General features: G+C 40.1%; 1 protein-coding gene across 5 annotated transcripts; it reads right to left on the reverse strand.

Moving 5' to 3' along the window:
• Positions 1–303: 303 nt before the first annotated feature.
• pan3 (poly(A) specific ribonuclease subunit PAN3) lies at positions 304–16392 on the reverse strand. 5 transcript variants are annotated; one of them, XM_083529583.1, is made up of 18 exons: positions 15604–16376; positions 13998–14119; positions 11500–11572; positions 11342–11412; positions 10420–10564; positions 10086–10315; positions 9893–9997; positions 8879–8936; positions 8448–8609; positions 8219–8335; positions 7204–7305; positions 6201–6363; positions 5072–5159; positions 4494–4633; positions 4180–4309; positions 2828–2892; positions 2458–2596; positions 304–2380 (listed from the first exon to the last, which is right to left on the reverse strand). In XM_083529583.1, exons 1-18 carry the CDS (start codon positions 15959–15961, stop codon positions 2240–2242), a joined length of 2409 nt encoding a protein of 802 aa, XP_083385709.1. In that variant the 5' UTR covers positions 15962–16376; the 3' UTR covers positions 304–2239. The 5 variants fall into 5 exon arrangements, 3 of the variants coding, with proteins under 3 accessions (XP_083385709.1, XP_083385708.1, XP_083385710.1); XM_083529582.1 differs by having other exon boundaries at positions 11342–11572; positions 15604–16388; XR_014531548.1 differs by lacking the exons at positions 304–2380; positions 2458–2596 and having other exon boundaries at positions 4474–4633; positions 15604–16391.
• Between the last annotated feature and the right edge of the window lie 228 nt (positions 16393–16620).

A 16620-nucleotide genomic window follows, 5' to 3' on the forward strand; every position in this document is an offset into this window, starting at 1 on the left:
AGCTTTTATTAAATATACACTACAACTATAGATCTACAAAAGAATCATTTATTTGTTTGAATGCATGTTTATATAGTCCACAAAGTCTTATTGTAAGCATGTAATTGTTGTAAACATTACCGAAAGTTGAAAGTGAAAGTTGACTGCTGGAGTGTTCTAGACGTGGTGCTGACGGTTAAACTCCGTTAGATAGGATCTAATTGACATACATAATGGATTGCAACACTATAAAGTGCGTTATTAAAACCCCAATATCTCTCGTGTAAAAAAATGAATATAATATATACACACACACTGGAGAACTTTTAAAGTTTTTGTATTCTTTATTAAAATACTGTTGTACACACAAATATTGCAAAATGTGAGACAATGAAACAAGTTTTGCATTAAAAGTACTAAGATTTTGTGTGTTTTTAAGGGTTAGCACACTTTTACTGGAGTGTGATCCTCAGGGTACAGGGTCATGGCATTCATGATATGACATGAAAATTAGCTGTGTGTTGGCTGGATATGCTGGAAGGTGTGTATTTTGGGAAAGGGAAAACAAAAAATCTAATAAAATAGGAGAGGCTTGGCACCAGATTCACTGTTGTGTTGACAAACAACAAAGGAGAAAACACAAAAGAATAATTTGAAAACAGCATCCTCACATCAGCACAGTATAACATGCTTCATCCTGCCTGAGCCCTCAGTGTTCAGCGTGGCTCAGCCTTACCTGCTCACGTCACGCCGTTTCCACTGTAGCTCGACTCGTGATTGGAAAGGGTCACCAATGACAGGTCAAAACACATTCAATCATTGGCTTAAATTCGGGTCGAGTCGTCCTGAGAGAATGCCAAGTGCAAAAACAACCACCTCAACATACCCCACCCACTCCCTCCCACAACCCAACACCCCCACTGTTACCTGCCGTTTTGTCAATGCTCAGTTTTTCCACCAGATGTTACTGACACATTATCTTCAGGTGAGGAAAATAGGAAAAAAAACAAAATAAATTCAAACCCTAACTAAAAGGCCCCACCCTTTACTCCATATATCCCAGAGGTTTTACTGGAACTAGTCTGAATGAGAGTCCCATCATGTAGACCACAATCTCTGGGAATGAAAGAGAAAGGAACCATCACATAAGAGTTACTGATTCAATCCAAAATATGTCAACCAGCCTGGAGACCAAGATGGCTTGTAATCAACAAAATGAGGTGGGATGGATGTGGGGGGTGAACATGTGAGCATAATCTAAATGGTTGCTCCACAAAAAGGGGGCAGAGGGAAAGGGACATTTCACAGAGGCAGAACTGGTTCCCTTCCTAAACATGGTCCAGTTCTTTGGTTCCTTTCCAGACCTAAAATGCCTGATTGAAAAAGATAAACAAATGAAAAATCCATTCACATAGTTGTTGATTCTTGTGACATTGCAAAAAAAAAAAATGGAGGTTGCATAAGTCTAACACAGCAACAAGAGAAAGCACCCCTTTTGTCAGTGCCACCAAAGTTACATGGACAGAGCAAGAACCCAGGCAGTAATGGTGAGACCTTTTTGTGATCGCATGTGACTTTGGAAAGTTCCACTCACCGGCTGGTGGGGGTGCCAGGGGGAGTCGGGGAGCAGGAGGGAGTTGCGAAGGGCAACGAGAAAATACCACACCACACATCCAAACAGTGGTCAGTCTTCATAGCAATTTGGCCACTCCATCCCCCATCAAACAATGTTTTGTCCCATCTAAATGATAATGGAGGCAAAAAGTGGTCAGGATTCTGCACACGTGGCAAGTGGTCTGTCCCAACTCGCAGTGCCTAACGAAGAGGTTGTTCAACTCCCACCCCAGAAAATTAGTCCTCGTTTTCATTTTGTGTCATCCTGTGGACACAAACTCATGAATTCTTTTAAAAAGGAAAAACTTAAAATTCTTAGTGCATCCTCCAATGGAAAAATAAAAGCAGGAAATTGTCTGTAAATGTTTTTTTATCGACAATATGTTCCCCCAAGTCTAAAAAATTCATCACAGCTGTCATGTTCAGCAGCTGAGAGTTTAGGAAAACTAAAAAAATACACTTTAGAGAGAGAGAAAAAAAAAAAAAAAAAGTATAACTTCCTTTTAGGACAGTGTATCTGACTGGAGGTGAGCAACCAGCTGGCTCCGTTCCGGCTGTTAAGATCGTTCTAGCTGCGCCTGTCTGCGTTCACTGTAGTGCAATGTGCTCTGGTTCAGGCATTCCCACCCCCTGCCTGCGAGGGGCGCTACAGTGAGCCGTTAGCAGCAGCCAGCAGTTCCTGGAAGGTGCTGTCAAAGCAGCGCTTTAGGTCTGAGTAGGTCACCACCAGCACACTCTTCTCATCCCGAGACACCAGACTGATCTTCTCGGGCACTCCAGCATCCAGCTGACGAGCACACAAGCAATCAAGTATCGCACCATTCACAGGAAATTAATAGAAAATGCACAAAACCCGATGCTTACTTTATTAAGACAAGACACAATGTGGCTCAGGTCGACCCAGGGTGTGCCAGCTTCAGTCACCTGGTGGAACAGGTGATCTCTGAAGAGCTTTAGCAGGTAGCGATCTCCCGTCTCAGACCACGTTGGATCCTTCTGGAATCTGCAGCATTTCAAACAAGCAGGTTTGAAAATGTTCAAAAGCAAGAACCAATGCTACGGTGCTAATGAGAATATTTTATAGATTAAAAAGACCAACCTACAAACACCACAAAATCAACATGTCCACCTTCATGTGCATTGTTTTTATATATTTATGTATGATCACATCCACATTCAATTATAAAAAGAAAATAAAAATAATAATGCTTATTAGAAGAGATGCAGGACTTACTCTGGTCTCTCATTGATGGTTCCCAGTTTGGCCAGAAGTCGGAACAAGCGGCCATTTTGCACCTCCTTTGGACAAGACAGAGGAAAGAGGAGAAAGGAAAAAAATAAAAATACCCCACAGGGAAGGGGGCATTTTAGGGTTATTAGGTAACAGGTCACATTACACTTTGCTGATATTAATGTTAAAGCCAGACTTAAAACTAATGTATTTAAAAAGGTCACCAGAGATGAACAACTTCCTGTTAAATGTGCTCATTTATTTACATTCTCAGTACACAGACATACTAAACATCGACTATAATGATTTCACAGGTAATAGTCTCAAAATATACAACTTCCTCAGAGAGATCACATGATGCAGATGGTAAAATCTCTTTTTAACAGCTAGAAAATAATGGAAGAGAAAGCTGAAAACAGTGTTTAGTTTCTCTTCGTTTTCAAATTCAGCTAACATTTGAGTACAGGAAGTGGATTGCTATAAAAGGAAAACAGTGAGAATGTCATATGGAAGTAGGCGAGTCATTCTTGAAGAAGGAATGCATGTGTGGACCAGCCTTTTTTTAGAAAAATTTGCACATGCTTCATTCTTTTTTTTTTGTAATTATTAAAGAAATCGTCCAATCGTCTTCGCTCGTTTGTGTGTTAGGTGTGTGGCTGTGCACTGAAAAGAAAGGGCTGTCATTGTTTTATCTTTAGTTTCTTTTATTAATTTATTCATTTACGGGTTTAGAGTGTATACAACTTGTCTCGGCGACAACTCCATAAACAAGTGAACTAAAGACATTGAAACAAACAGCTAACAGGAACAATACGTGAATGTGTGCGTGCTTAAGGGCGGTGCCAGTTTACACAGCAGTTTCACACTCGGTTGTGGCCAGTAAAGTCCACAGCTTCTGAAGTGTACAGTAATCACACCTTCCATCCCCGGCACACTGCACTTTCCAAACTCTTGTTTTTTTTCCCCCTTTCTTGTTGTTGATAAGCCCAAAAATCCAGTCACAGAGCATCCTGAAAGCTGACATTCTGAAGACTGAAGTCCTGTGTCAGAAAATGCAAAAAGCTTTACCTCTGAATGATAAATAGTGCTGACACTGGTGACTCCTTTCAGAAACGTTAAACATCTTACCATAAACACTAGATCAAGGGTTACGCATATTTCATGTTCTAACTACGTGGTTACTATAAGAACCTTAATATAAAGTGCTGATTTGGAGATTCTATTATAAAAAATATACACCTTCTGACCAGCCTGAATAGAAAATAATCACTCAATCACTGAAAAAGTCTGATTATGATCACAAATCTATGAAAGGAGAAATGTATTAACCCCAACAAAAGCCTCATTCTACACACCTTGGCTAGATCCTCCTCAATGACATCATTCCTCATCTGTGAAGCATCCAGCTGGGTATAAAATCTTGCTCCGATCATCGGCATGATGTCATTAACGCTGCGCAGGCGACTCTGCTCTGTAAGCAGGTACCTGGAGGAAACAAGTCAAGAAACATACACATCACTTTATGTTCACACTCCTGCAAATACACACATTTATTCTTTAGACTTTCACAAATTATCGATTGGAACCGTGAAATGATAGTCCTTCATAAAAGTGTGTGCGCGTGTGTGCGCGCACGTGTGTGAAACTACGTGGTAAAGGGCTTTCGCACAGGATGAGGTTCTTGAGGTCGGATGAGTAGTTGATGGACACAAGCTCCATGGCTTTCTGCAGGTTCTCTCTCTGAATGCCAGCCAGAGAGTTGCAGGCCAGTGCCAACACCACCTTCCCCAGAGAGATCAGATCTGCTTGCTGTCAGAGAAAGAGAGAGGACCCACATACAGAGGTCAGAGAAAAAGCAAGTGAGAGGTGTATCAGAGTAAGAGAGTAAGAGAAAGGTCAGATAGGTCACTGTGTTTGTTTAGGAGTGGGAGAAACCAGAAGGAAGAAAGAAAGATAGAGAGCGAGCGAGCGAGTCAAAGAAGACTGGGTGTGTAAATAAGTGAGAGAAAATGAAACAGTTACAAGAACGTCAGAGAGAAGGCTGTGTGTGTGTGATTGAGAGACACACACACACACACACACACACACACACACACACACACACACACACACACACACACACGATGAAAAAACAGTGAAACAGAGGTAAAAAAGAAAAAGTCAAAGGTTGTGCACAGAGGGCAAAAGGCAGGTGTAGTGCATAGATGTTGCAGCTTGTGGTCTAGAATAAAGTCTCACAGGTTTTACCTGGTACTGGGGCATGAGGGCCAAGTGGTTGGTCTGACTGTTATCAAACGTTAAGACATCAAACACTCCTACACAGTTCACACGTAACCTAGGCAACAATAAAAAAAATAAATAAATAAAAGGGTAAAAACACTAATTATTATTTAGCTATTTAACAGTTACACAAATAAATGCTCTCGATTATTTCAATTATTCCATCAAACCGTAAAAATCCTGAACATCAAAGCTGATGTGCGAGTGTGTGAGTGCGAGAGTGAGTGAAAGACTGTTGTTACACCAGAACCACATAAAAGCATTAAATCATCTCAATCATTGCATTTTAGGAACAGAAATTAAAACCGGAATAAAACTTCTGCATTCACTTCATACCCAAACTAGTAAGTCTTAATCCACTTATCATGGGTGTGTGTGTGTGTGTGTGTGTGTGTGTGTGTGTGTGTGTGTGTGGTGGTCTGCTGAGGATGGAAAAAATATATATATATTGTATATAGACACATTACAGCTGATGCACATTACAAAATATACTAGCAGTTTCTACTAGCGTTTAAAAAAAAGAGACAAAAACCCCATCACTCCCCGCACAAGTACACCGGCTGTTCCACTGAAGTACAAGTACACTGGCAACATCTGGACTGATTATTTAAAGCATAACATTGCATTTCTGAGATGTTATCTAAATAAATTACTACATAAAGGAAATTATTTAAATCAAAAATGATTATTATTTTTTAAATGCTGCTTATAAATGCTTTGTTTCTCCCCAATACAAGGTAAGTAAAGATCAAAGTGTATTTAACAAAATGTATTTAACATTTATCATTTTATTTATTTAATCATTTTCTATGACATTTTATCTGCTAGTGGCAAACCTGCTTAGTTAGCCAGAGAAAAACTAAAGCAAATTATTATTAATAAGTTATTAGATACATGACTATCTACTATTGAGTTAATTTAATGAAGATAGTTAAAATAATTTGCACAATAACTAAAGCCTCAAAGTGTAAAAGTGGATGGTCACTGTGTGTGTGTGTGTGTGTGTGTGTGTGTGTGTGTGTGTGTGTGTGTGTGTGTGTGTGTGTGTGTGTGTGTGTGTGTGTGTGTGCGCGCGCACGCAAGAGAGAGTGAGTACCGAGTCTTTCCAGTGATTATGATCTTGCTGGGGTCCATGACCCTGCATGCCAGGCCGGCAGTGTGGATGGTGCGCAGGGCAGAGCTCAGCTGTACAATGTAGGCCCAGATCAGAGACTCTGGCAGCAGACCGGCATGCTGTCGAGGAGGTGGTTCATGCGGTCCTACAGGAACACATACACAAAGAATAAGTATGATCCTGCAGTGGAATGTGCTGTTAGACAAAAATAATCCCCCAGAGACACCTCACAACACAACTTGGGTTACAGCTGTAACTGCAGTCCGAACCCATGCTTTTGAGGAATGATTTGAGAATTCAGCCCAGCGGTGGAATAAATCCTGTTATCACAGAATCGGGCTGCAACATGCACACCAATAGGAACAAAGCAAGCTCTTTTGTGTTTTGAGAGTGCGGCTGACCCGTTTCAATTATTATTTCGTTTTTATAAAACAAACTACAAAGCAGATCAGGTTGGCTTTCTTCAATTTTTGTTACGGAATCTCATTTTCCACTCTCGGGTTCCAGTGCAGTTGGTGAATAGCGTGCAGTTCTGCTTCCTCCATCACTTTTACTGTTGCAGGTACCAGACCCCACCTGGCACAAGAACAGTTTCAACCACCATTTCCTCTTTCACCACTTTACACCCACCCACACCTACACCCCCACCCCCCCACCCCCCCGAACTCTGTGTCCTCAGAAACACTAGAATAACCAAAGCTAAAAAAAATGCTAGACATCTACAAGGTCATCCACGTGGTCTTCTTCACACTCATAACCTGGAGCACTTAAAGAAGGAATTAAATTTACACAGTATTTGAGCAATTTCTATACTACAAAAACAAAACAAAAAAAAAAAGAATACTAGCGATTTGTACTAAACAATAAATTAACTGTCAACTGATTTATCTAGTAATTAAAATAAATAAACTAATACACAGTCATATGTTCGGCTGTTGGAGATCATACAGGCCTGTTGATTTCTGGGTATGGAACAAAAACTCACCCCACTTCCTCTTCGTGAAATAAGAGTCAGCCGTTGGGTCGTTGAAGTGCCTGCTGTACATGGTCTCGGCCCCAGCATGAAAGTCGTAAGAGAACACCAACGCTGCGAAAGCAGGAAAATAATCACCATTTTTACAGCTAGCAAAAACAAAGAATCTGTAAATTCACCAGTGCTTTAGCTGGAGATTTAATGCACCAGAAATATGACCTGCATGTTTACCAGTTTTACGGCCAAACTAACAAGTGACATTGGGTTCATGAGAGGGACCACAAATAAAGCAGAAACTTTATCCTATAATAATCACAAGGATCAAATCCAACAGACTGTTCCCTGGATGTAAAAAAAAAAAAAGGCAGGATTCACTACTGGTCAATCACAGCATCACCAGTCAAATCACAGGCATATCTGAGCTCATGTATGTGGAAAAAAAGTGCAGAACACTTGCAAAAAAAAAAAAAGAAGAAAAAATATAAATGTATTTAAAAAAGAGGTGATGTATAAAGATTGAGAACTCAAAATGTATTGGTATCTGGCAATTGTGTTGCAAATTGGGCCGATTATTAGGCGGGTGCATCGGACACCAAACCGCGCGTATGCATGAGAGAACATAACTCCCTTACCAGCAGGTGGCAGTAGTATTTGGCATCCAAACAAGGAAACCAGAAGAGCAAGAATAGTGAATATATTACCAAGAGCAGCATTTTCACCTGCTGTGATCATTACTAATGAATTTGTGGAGCATTTTTAAACGTCTGCTAAATTGCAAAGACAAGTGCAAGAATGACATCAAGAGTGTTAAGGGTTTTTTTTTTTGTGTGTTTAATAAAAATTTCTAAAAAGCATTGCAAAGTTAAAAAAAAAAAGGGAGAGAGAGAGAGAGAGAGAGAGAGAGAGAGAGAGAGAGAGAGAGAGAGAATTCTATTTATAGCTCACTCTCTCCTTTAACTACAATATTTGTGCTGCAATGCTTTAAAGAAACTCAGGATTACATACAAATTCAAGTCCAGCTCCTTACAGTGATCTCCAAAAGCCTTGGTGGTAAAGACTTCTCGAAGAGTTACAGCGTTTGAGTGTTGGATCTTCTTCCACATGTCGACCAGCATCATGCACTTGGTGTTCACCAGCCTGAAGCCTGCAAACATTAGACACGTGCTGTAATGCGCAGTTGTGCATTAAACTGTATTTAACCTCATATGGTATGATGTTTCACATCATGTGGCTTAAGCTGTGATCACATTTCTTACCATGTATCCGCCTCAAACAGTACGGCAGGTCATCTTTGCTGTTGACCGCCTTGTAACAGGAAGTGATGTAACTAAAGTTGCTGGTTTTCTGGAGTCGGTTGGGGGGCAGAAGAGGCTCCAGGGGAAAGAGGCTGTGGTAGCTGTCCACCTCAGATGGGACTCCTGAGAAATAAATCAAATTAGTAAGAAACTGAAGCAGAAGTTCCCATCAATTTCGCTTTCACACACACGCACACAAAAATGAACCTTTTTGGTTAGATTTCTGAACATAAATTTCTTCCAACATGACAGACCGAGGATGTGGTTGCATTCAGACACCAGATGAATCCCGACAAACTGACCACAGACAGTTCAGACAGCCATAAACCAAAGAAACGAGGATTAGTCAACATTCAGAAAACCAGCAGTGCATTCACTTGCATTGTACCCACCTGTGTTCTCAGACTGATCGATTTGGGCCATTGTGATCAAATGCCTGTTAATCAACTCCTGAAAAATAAGAGCAAGAGATTTGTTTACTGGGTTCACTGGTATGCCGATTTTTAAGACACATCATGCTGAATTAACAATTAAATTTTATTTACTATCAATGTAAAAGTATACATTTTTTACATAAATTGTTACACTTGGTTATAAAAACTATTAAAATCTCAGATTAAATTTGTGTACACCAGAGTACACCCTATTTGGCCAATAGTAGCTAAAAACTGTATTCCACAGTTAATGGCCATGGCCTAGTCACCATTCTTAACATAATGATCAAAACAAAATGGGTGCTGAGGCAACTGAATCTCTCAATGCATTTCAAAGGGCTTTTATAGATCTTATACTGCAGCAATTCTCAAGAAATTTAAACAAAATACTTTTTTGATCCGTTACATATTTATCATGCACATGGTTACATTTAATGCTGTGTCAAAAGTCTTTCACAACTACATTACGAATACAAGTCTAAAACAAGATATATATTTTTACACACACACACTATAATTTCCCAGAGATATTCTAATACTGACATGACCTCACCTCCACGTACGAGTTATATGCATTAAAAAAATCATCATTAAAGGGATGTGAACTAAAGAAAAGAAAAAGTAAAAAGAAGCAAAAAAACTTAAAGTTGCTTAAATATTTTATAAAATTGAATGGTTTTATGCAAGTGGAACTTGTTACTGTTGCCAGTTGTGTGTCTGAACTCTAAGAAATTAACAGTTGGCTGCTGGTTGGAGTGAAATAATCTCATGGCAAAGCCTGAAATCATACAGCTTTACCCAAGCATAATAATAAAGTCTGGCTGCCCGAATGAACACTAATATCAGTCCATGTTATTGTTATAAACCCAGCTTTATTCTCTTTCAACAGATTGTCTTTTGGTCTCGTATGCGTCACAGCCATTACAGCGCTTCTACAGGTAACAGTAGGAGGAAAAGATAAGAGGTGAATACCTGTCTGAGCTCATCAGCCATAAAGAAGGATGGAGCGTTGGCTTTGGGCTGCATGTACGCCACATGAGGTGCTGTTTGTGGGTAGATATGGTACGTTGGAAACACCTAACATGATAGCAAGCCGATTACTTAAGTGCCAAAAGGAATATCAACAAAAACATGAGAAAGAGAGAGAGAAAACCTTGGAGCGTACCATTCCCGCCATGGGAGCAGGGGTGTTGTCTGTGTAAAAGTAGGTGGTTCCTCCTACAGTCTCCTTTTGGATGATGTGGGCAGCACCTCCTTGCTCTGACGCCGTTGTGGGTACCATGTAATTGGCTTGGTTGGGGTTAGGGGTGTGGCTGCGGCGCCGAGGGGCAGGTGAGGTGTGGGGAGTGATTTTGGGCGAGTGCAGAGGAGATGAGCCAGCAGACAAAGACATACCTGTGAAAAAAAGGAGTTAAAGATGGGGCTCCATAACTTCATGGTTTGAATCTTTCTCTGATCAAAATGAGGAGTCGATGGAAAAAGGAGGGAGAAATATTCACCGGGGGCGAGTCCCACTGCAGCCGAGTTGCTCAGGCCAGGATGAGGGAATAGCGGCGAAGGAAAGGCCTGTACGGCCCCTTGAGACATCGTGGACATACGTGGTGCTCCTTTAGGGACGAACTCTGTGGCAGCAGGGTTAGGAGCCTGCAAAAAAAAAAAAAAAAAAAAAAAAAGTACCATCCATATAATAACAGGTCAGGGTCAGGTCACTTTCACATACAATCCTCTGGATAGAATAACGCTGGATTAGGAAGGAGAATAATTAAAGAATAAACCAATTTATAATCGCACGGTTATTGCAAAACAAATCAAGTTGATGGGATACGGCACACAACATGTCCAAATTTCATTATTTTCCTCTATAAACACACCCGGAAAGCGTTTTATTGAAGTGCTATCTTGTACCACATTCTCCAAACCTTTTTTTATTTATCTCAGAACAAATCAAAATAGATTGAAGCAAATTTGGAACATCAGTAAAACAGGTTCATGTTCTCGATTACATTATATAGAACTTATAAACGGTCATCCTCTCACCAGTCTCTCTCTTTCCTCTCACACAGGAGCTTAATAGGACCCTGTCCAGAAGACTTGGTGGAAAACAAAATCTTAAAAGTATCTGAAGGGTCAATAAATTAGTCTAAATAAAAAGATACAGGAAGTGCAAAGCCACCCCTTTAAATTTCTAATAAATAATTCTATAATCTTGTTACCTTTTAAACACCTGCCTTTAGCTCAAATTCAATTAGGTTTATAGACTCTGGTATTTTGGAGGTATTGGACTAAACCCTTAAAATTTCAAATTTGTTAAGTAAAATATATACACAAGAAGTCAGTAATGCATTTAACACAACAAAAAGTGAGTCTCCACATCTAATAAAAAAAAAAAAAAAGGTTTTAGGTCCATCATAAAATGCTTACCTTTCTCCTCTGTGTAATGCTCAAAGCACCAAAGTCGCTAAACAGGGAGGATGTGGGGGAACTTACAGGATCTGCAAAAAGAAAGCGCACAGTCAGAGATGTTCCAAAGCCAATAAACATCGTAACGTTCCAACAGCAAACGGCAGATTGTGGCTCACCATGAGCGCTGTGGCTGAAATTCTTGGCACCGTCATTAAGGAGACTCGGGGAGCTGCTGCTGCTGGTCATCCTCTACAAAACACACACACAGCATCAGTCCCATGTCTGAGCGAGTGTAATGACAAGTCCTTGAATATTACATGCGTTAAAGGAAAATTTTAAACAGGAATCAAGGTCACAAGACAGTTTATCACAGTTCATAGTATGAAGACAGCTTTGGTTTGACCTACATGCTACATACGTATCTGCCCCCAGTATGACTACAATTAACATTCTAGGACAATTTACACTCTGCACTTGAAGCTCTTTACTTTAAAGAAGCAGTGTTCAGTAGTGAAGATTATGTCAGGAGTTAAACATTCTGTGCCACGCTGTTAAAGGAAATTAATCCACAACTAAGCTGGAATGATGAAGCAGAGTTTGTTACCAACCAAAAGTTTGATTATTTTCTCAGGACAGCATGTCTGATGGAACAAGTGTCTCGTTCCTTTAAGAACACTTGGGTACGAATCTTGCAACTGCATTCACTCAACCTGCTGCAAGTCCATAAAGAAAGGGATCAAATCCGCACGCCGACAAACTTTCACCTTATTAATGATTTATAAAGAATTTTGGCAGAGAAGTGCGGCCTTACAGCTCGAGCATGTGCATTTCCTCTTTTTCACACAGCTGGACATGCTGATGATGATGATGATTAAGATGGGGTCTATGACAATGCAAAGCAGAACGTTGAAGTAGAAATAATAAATGAGAAACAGCACGCAAAAATCATGCATAATGGGTTAAAAAAAAAAGTGTTTAAAAGGAAAGTCTGATTAGGAAAGGAAGGAGAGGGGAAAAAGAAAAAAATAAGCTGGATAGATGTACTTTTGCCCAACTCTATTTCGTCCCAACATTATGGGAAGATTTATAAGAAAAGCACACCTGTAATCTTCTACAATCTACACTCTAAAGACTTTATAAAATATAAAGATGTAGAATTTAGGCTTTTAAGGCAGACATTATGACAACAGGTAATAGTTTCTCTGAAACTAAAAAGACAATTTAAAACAACCACGGGTGCTGTAGTTACACCACACACACACACACACACACTTAAATAACATGGTGAGTAGTTCTACCTTACTGATTTTAATAATGTGACCAATTGATTCTATTACGTGAAGAATTTATAAGATTTATTAAACCCTAACTATCTATTATATAAACTATATTGTTGAAAGTATAGGGACACCTGACATCTTGTAGTTTCTCCTCAAGCTGTAACTACAAAGTTGGAGACAGACAATTGTATAGAATCTTTGCACGCAATAGCATTGAATTTTCTCTTCACTTAAAATAGGAAACTCAAAATTTAAGAACTTGAGTGCCTGCATTAAAGTGTCAGCCTCCACCATATTAAACAACTTTGGGATGAATATGAACAGCGACAGCACCACAAGGCCTCCTCACCACACCTACATCAGTACCACACTTTAAGACCCTTGTAACCGACTGCATCTCACACGCATCCCAGAAGAGTAATGGTTGCTATAACAGAAACGTAGGACTAAATGTGAAATAGGATGTTTAAAAAGCACAATATTTTGGTCAGGTTGCCATAAACCTTAGCCCATATAGAATATAACAAATAGAAATTAAAAATGTGTGATTTACACAACTCAAAAAAAACCCAGCTTCAACTCTTCCACAATATTTAGGAGTGTGTTGAGGGGAATTTTTGACCATTCTTCCAGAAGCGCATTTGTGAGGTCAGACACTGATGTTTTGCACGGGAAGGCCTGGATCGCAGTCTCCGCTCTAATTCATCCCAAAAGTGTTTAAGTTGAGGTCAGGACTCCGTGCAGGCCAGTCAATTCTTCCACAACAAACTCACTCATCCATGTCTTTATGGACTTTGCTTTGTGCACAGTCATGTTGGAACAGGAACGTTGGGAGCATGAAATTGTCCAAAATGTCTTGGTATGCTGAAGCATTAAGAGTTCCTTTCAATGGAACTAAGAGGCTGATCCTTTTTTTGAAAAACAACCCCACGTCATAATCCCTCCTTTACCAAACTTTACACTTGGCACAATGCAGTCAGACAAGTACCAATCTTCTGGCAACCGCCAAACCCAGACTTGTCCATCAGACTCCCAGAGAATTGTGATTCGTAACTCCAGAGAACACGTCTCCACTGGTTTATTTCCCAATCGCTTCCAGTTTGTTATAATACCACTAACAGTTGACTGTGGATTTTTTGGTAGTGAGGAAATTTCATGACTGGACTTATTGCACAGGTGGCATCCTGTCACAGTACCCGGGTGGAATTCACTGAGCTCCCGAAAGCGACCCATTCTTTCACAAATGTTTGTAGAAGCGGTCTGCATGCCGAGGTGCTTGATTTAGATAACCTGTAACCATGGAAGTGATTGGAACACCTGAATTCGAGGATTTGGATGGGTGAGTGAATACTTTTGTCAATATAGTGTATGAATGAACAGAAAGGTATACACACCTGCATCATTGAGTATTTGGACTCGGCTGGACTTCCAAACCCATTGACTCCGATAAAGCTGCTGCTGAAATAGGAGTTGGTCAGATTTGCGTCACTGAGCGCCACACTGTCCATTCCAGGGACTGAAACAAGACACACAAGCCACTTTAAAACCCAGAAAGATATGCTGATTGTGATCTTTTGTGTATCAGACTATCCACTCAGGTTGTTTTTAAAAAAAGATCAGATTTAGCCTTGAACAGCATTTTGTATGCATGTAAAACAGCTTCAGCCTGAAAGTGCAGGATTTTTCTGATTCTACTCCGATTTAGTCAGAGATTTATTTTCCTTAAAGTATATAAATCAGATTCTTATATAACCCAATGTCTTTACAAAACATTGAAGCAAATCATCTTTTTGCGCAGCATTTTCTTCCCCCTTTTTATAAAAAAAAAACAGTGCTCAGAAATCTAGAGCTATGAATCACATAAAATTAAATAATGCCATTAAAGATAAACCCCCCAATCAAAAGCATGTATAAAGTTTCCAAATACACACAACAGAGTAGTGAAACAGTGTGATAAGTATACATTAATAACATTTTATATTATGTATTGTTATGCTAGTGCGTACATGATGCAGGGACTAGTCTTGTAGAAACTATGAAAACAAAACAAAAAATCAGTTTACTGTTTTAATATTTGTTGCATTTAGCCCTAATTGAACTTTGGAATAAAATGAGAAATTGCATAATAACCAAAACGGCTTATAAATGTATAGATTTTTTTTTTTTTTAATGGAATGTGATATGTTAATAAAATGTGGGCTGTATAAAGGTTTCCTGTTATTAGAAAAGGAGAAGCAACAGCTCGAGTGTAAACCTGCCAGTGATTTATCAGCCAATCAGATCCAGGTTTGCCTCTGACGTCACCAGTTTGGCGAACTGACGCGCTAAGCTTTCGCAGTCATTCTTAAAAACAAAAACCCGCCATGTCTTCAATTATATATATATATTTATATCTATCTATTTGCGTGATTCTTTTTTTATAATAAAAAATGTGATACGTTTTTAAAACACACACACGGTAGCACATTAGTTAAGACGATTTTTAATTTTTTTTTTTTTTTTTTTTTTTACAAATAAGGTTATAAACAGGAAAACACGCACAGCTGCTGCGTCTGATGTTGCAATAGTCTTGACACTTTGTTCAATTGCGCGGTAAAAAGTAATGAGAGGGAAATTCAATTTTAGTCCAAACTGAAGTGTATGTAAATAAAAAATTAGACAATGTATGTTTTGATCATGCTTGGGTTTAAAAAAAAAAAAAAGCGATTCAGTGAAAACAATGACAGGTCGTGCAGTTTTGATTATTTGTGTTTATACACACTGACAAAAAACACAAAAACTATTTTCGTTTGTTAAACTTTCACACATTTGTGAAGCAAATCGCAATGCATTATTTCTCCTCGAGTCTTTATTTTGAATTCGAGAGGGAAACTAGGCCTCGCTGAATCCCCGGTCTCGATTTGTGGAGAAGCACCACTGAGGCCCGCTTAGGGCTCGACACTAAAGAGGGGGCGCATTATTAGGCCTCACTCGGTGTATGTGCTTAATGGTCAAACTTACTGCTCAACAACTGGCCGTCCAGAGCCGCTCCTGCAAGCCCAAGAGAATCGTTCTTTTTGGCGACACCCACCGGAGCTCCGCTCGGACAAGTTGCCGCTGCGTTGCCAGCGAGCGCATACCCTGACACAGCCGCCACCGCGGTGCTCACTGCCCCGCCAGCGAGGGCTAAAGTCACCGGGCTGCCACTGCCTCCTCCGTGCATGGCGCCCGTCGCGGAAGGATCCTCGTGCAAAAACTGGCAGTCGTCGCCATAAAAGCAAGTCTTATCTTTCGCGTAATAGCGGCAGAACTTCACCTTGACGCCCGGTATTCCGACACCGCTGAGCGTAGCAGCCGAGACCGGGAGTCCACTATTCATGGCACCGCTGATGCCGCCGCCACCCCCGCCGGAAGACGCTCAAACATAGGGAGACCTAGCACACTTTAATCCCAGCCAAACGCGTGGAGAGAAAAAGAAAGGCAGCAGAGATCAACCATATCATCCAGACTAACGCTTCAGAAAGCCATCGCGCTTAGGAAATAACCGCCGTGCAGGATAACATAAAACAAATTACTAAAGTAAAAGGGAGAAGGCGGCTCGACTCGGCTCGGTTCCACTCGGCTCGGCGCTGTTGTTCCGCTCGGGTCACGCTGTTGTTGTTTTCGAGCTCCGTTCAGCTAAAGCACCAACCAGCGCCGCAGTGCATTGTGGGTAGGGCTGCAATTAGTGCCAGTGCTCAACAGGGCTGCAATTTAAGCGCAAACAAACAAACAAGCGACTTTTTCGCAAGCACCGGACCCCATAACAACAGTGCCGCATTATAAAACGCTGAACAGTTAAAGGGCATTATGCATGCATGCTCTAATTAATGCATGTACAGTCTAAATGCACGTCTACTCATTTTGGCTTCTATAAGTGCCATTGGATAAAACATGTTTAAACGACCGTGTCTATTATTATTATTATTATTATTATTATTATTATTATTATTATTATTATTATTATTATTATTATTAATATTATTATTATTATTATTA

This window comes from Silurus aristotelis, assembly GCF_946808225.1.
Source record: "Silurus aristotelis genome assembly, chromosome: 25".
In the NCBI taxonomy this organism is placed as follows: domain Eukaryota; kingdom Metazoa; phylum Chordata; class Actinopteri; order Siluriformes; family Siluridae; genus Silurus; species Silurus aristotelis.

Excerpts from the sequence above, each read along its gene's own strand:
- pan3 (XM_083529582.1), bottom strand. The coding sequence starts at position 15,961 with ATGAATAGTGGACTCCCGGTCTCGGCTGCTACGCTCAGCGGTGTCGGA. Across the intron at positions 9,998-10,085 it reads CTGCTCCCATGGCGGGAATG|GTGTTTCCAACGTACCATAT; the intron begins GTACGCTCCAAG and ends CTATCATGTTAG. Across the intron at positions 7,306-8,218 it reads CAAGGCTTTTGGAGATCACT|CGTTGGTGTTCTCTTACGAC; the intron begins GTAAGGAGCTGG and ends CTGCTTTCGCAG.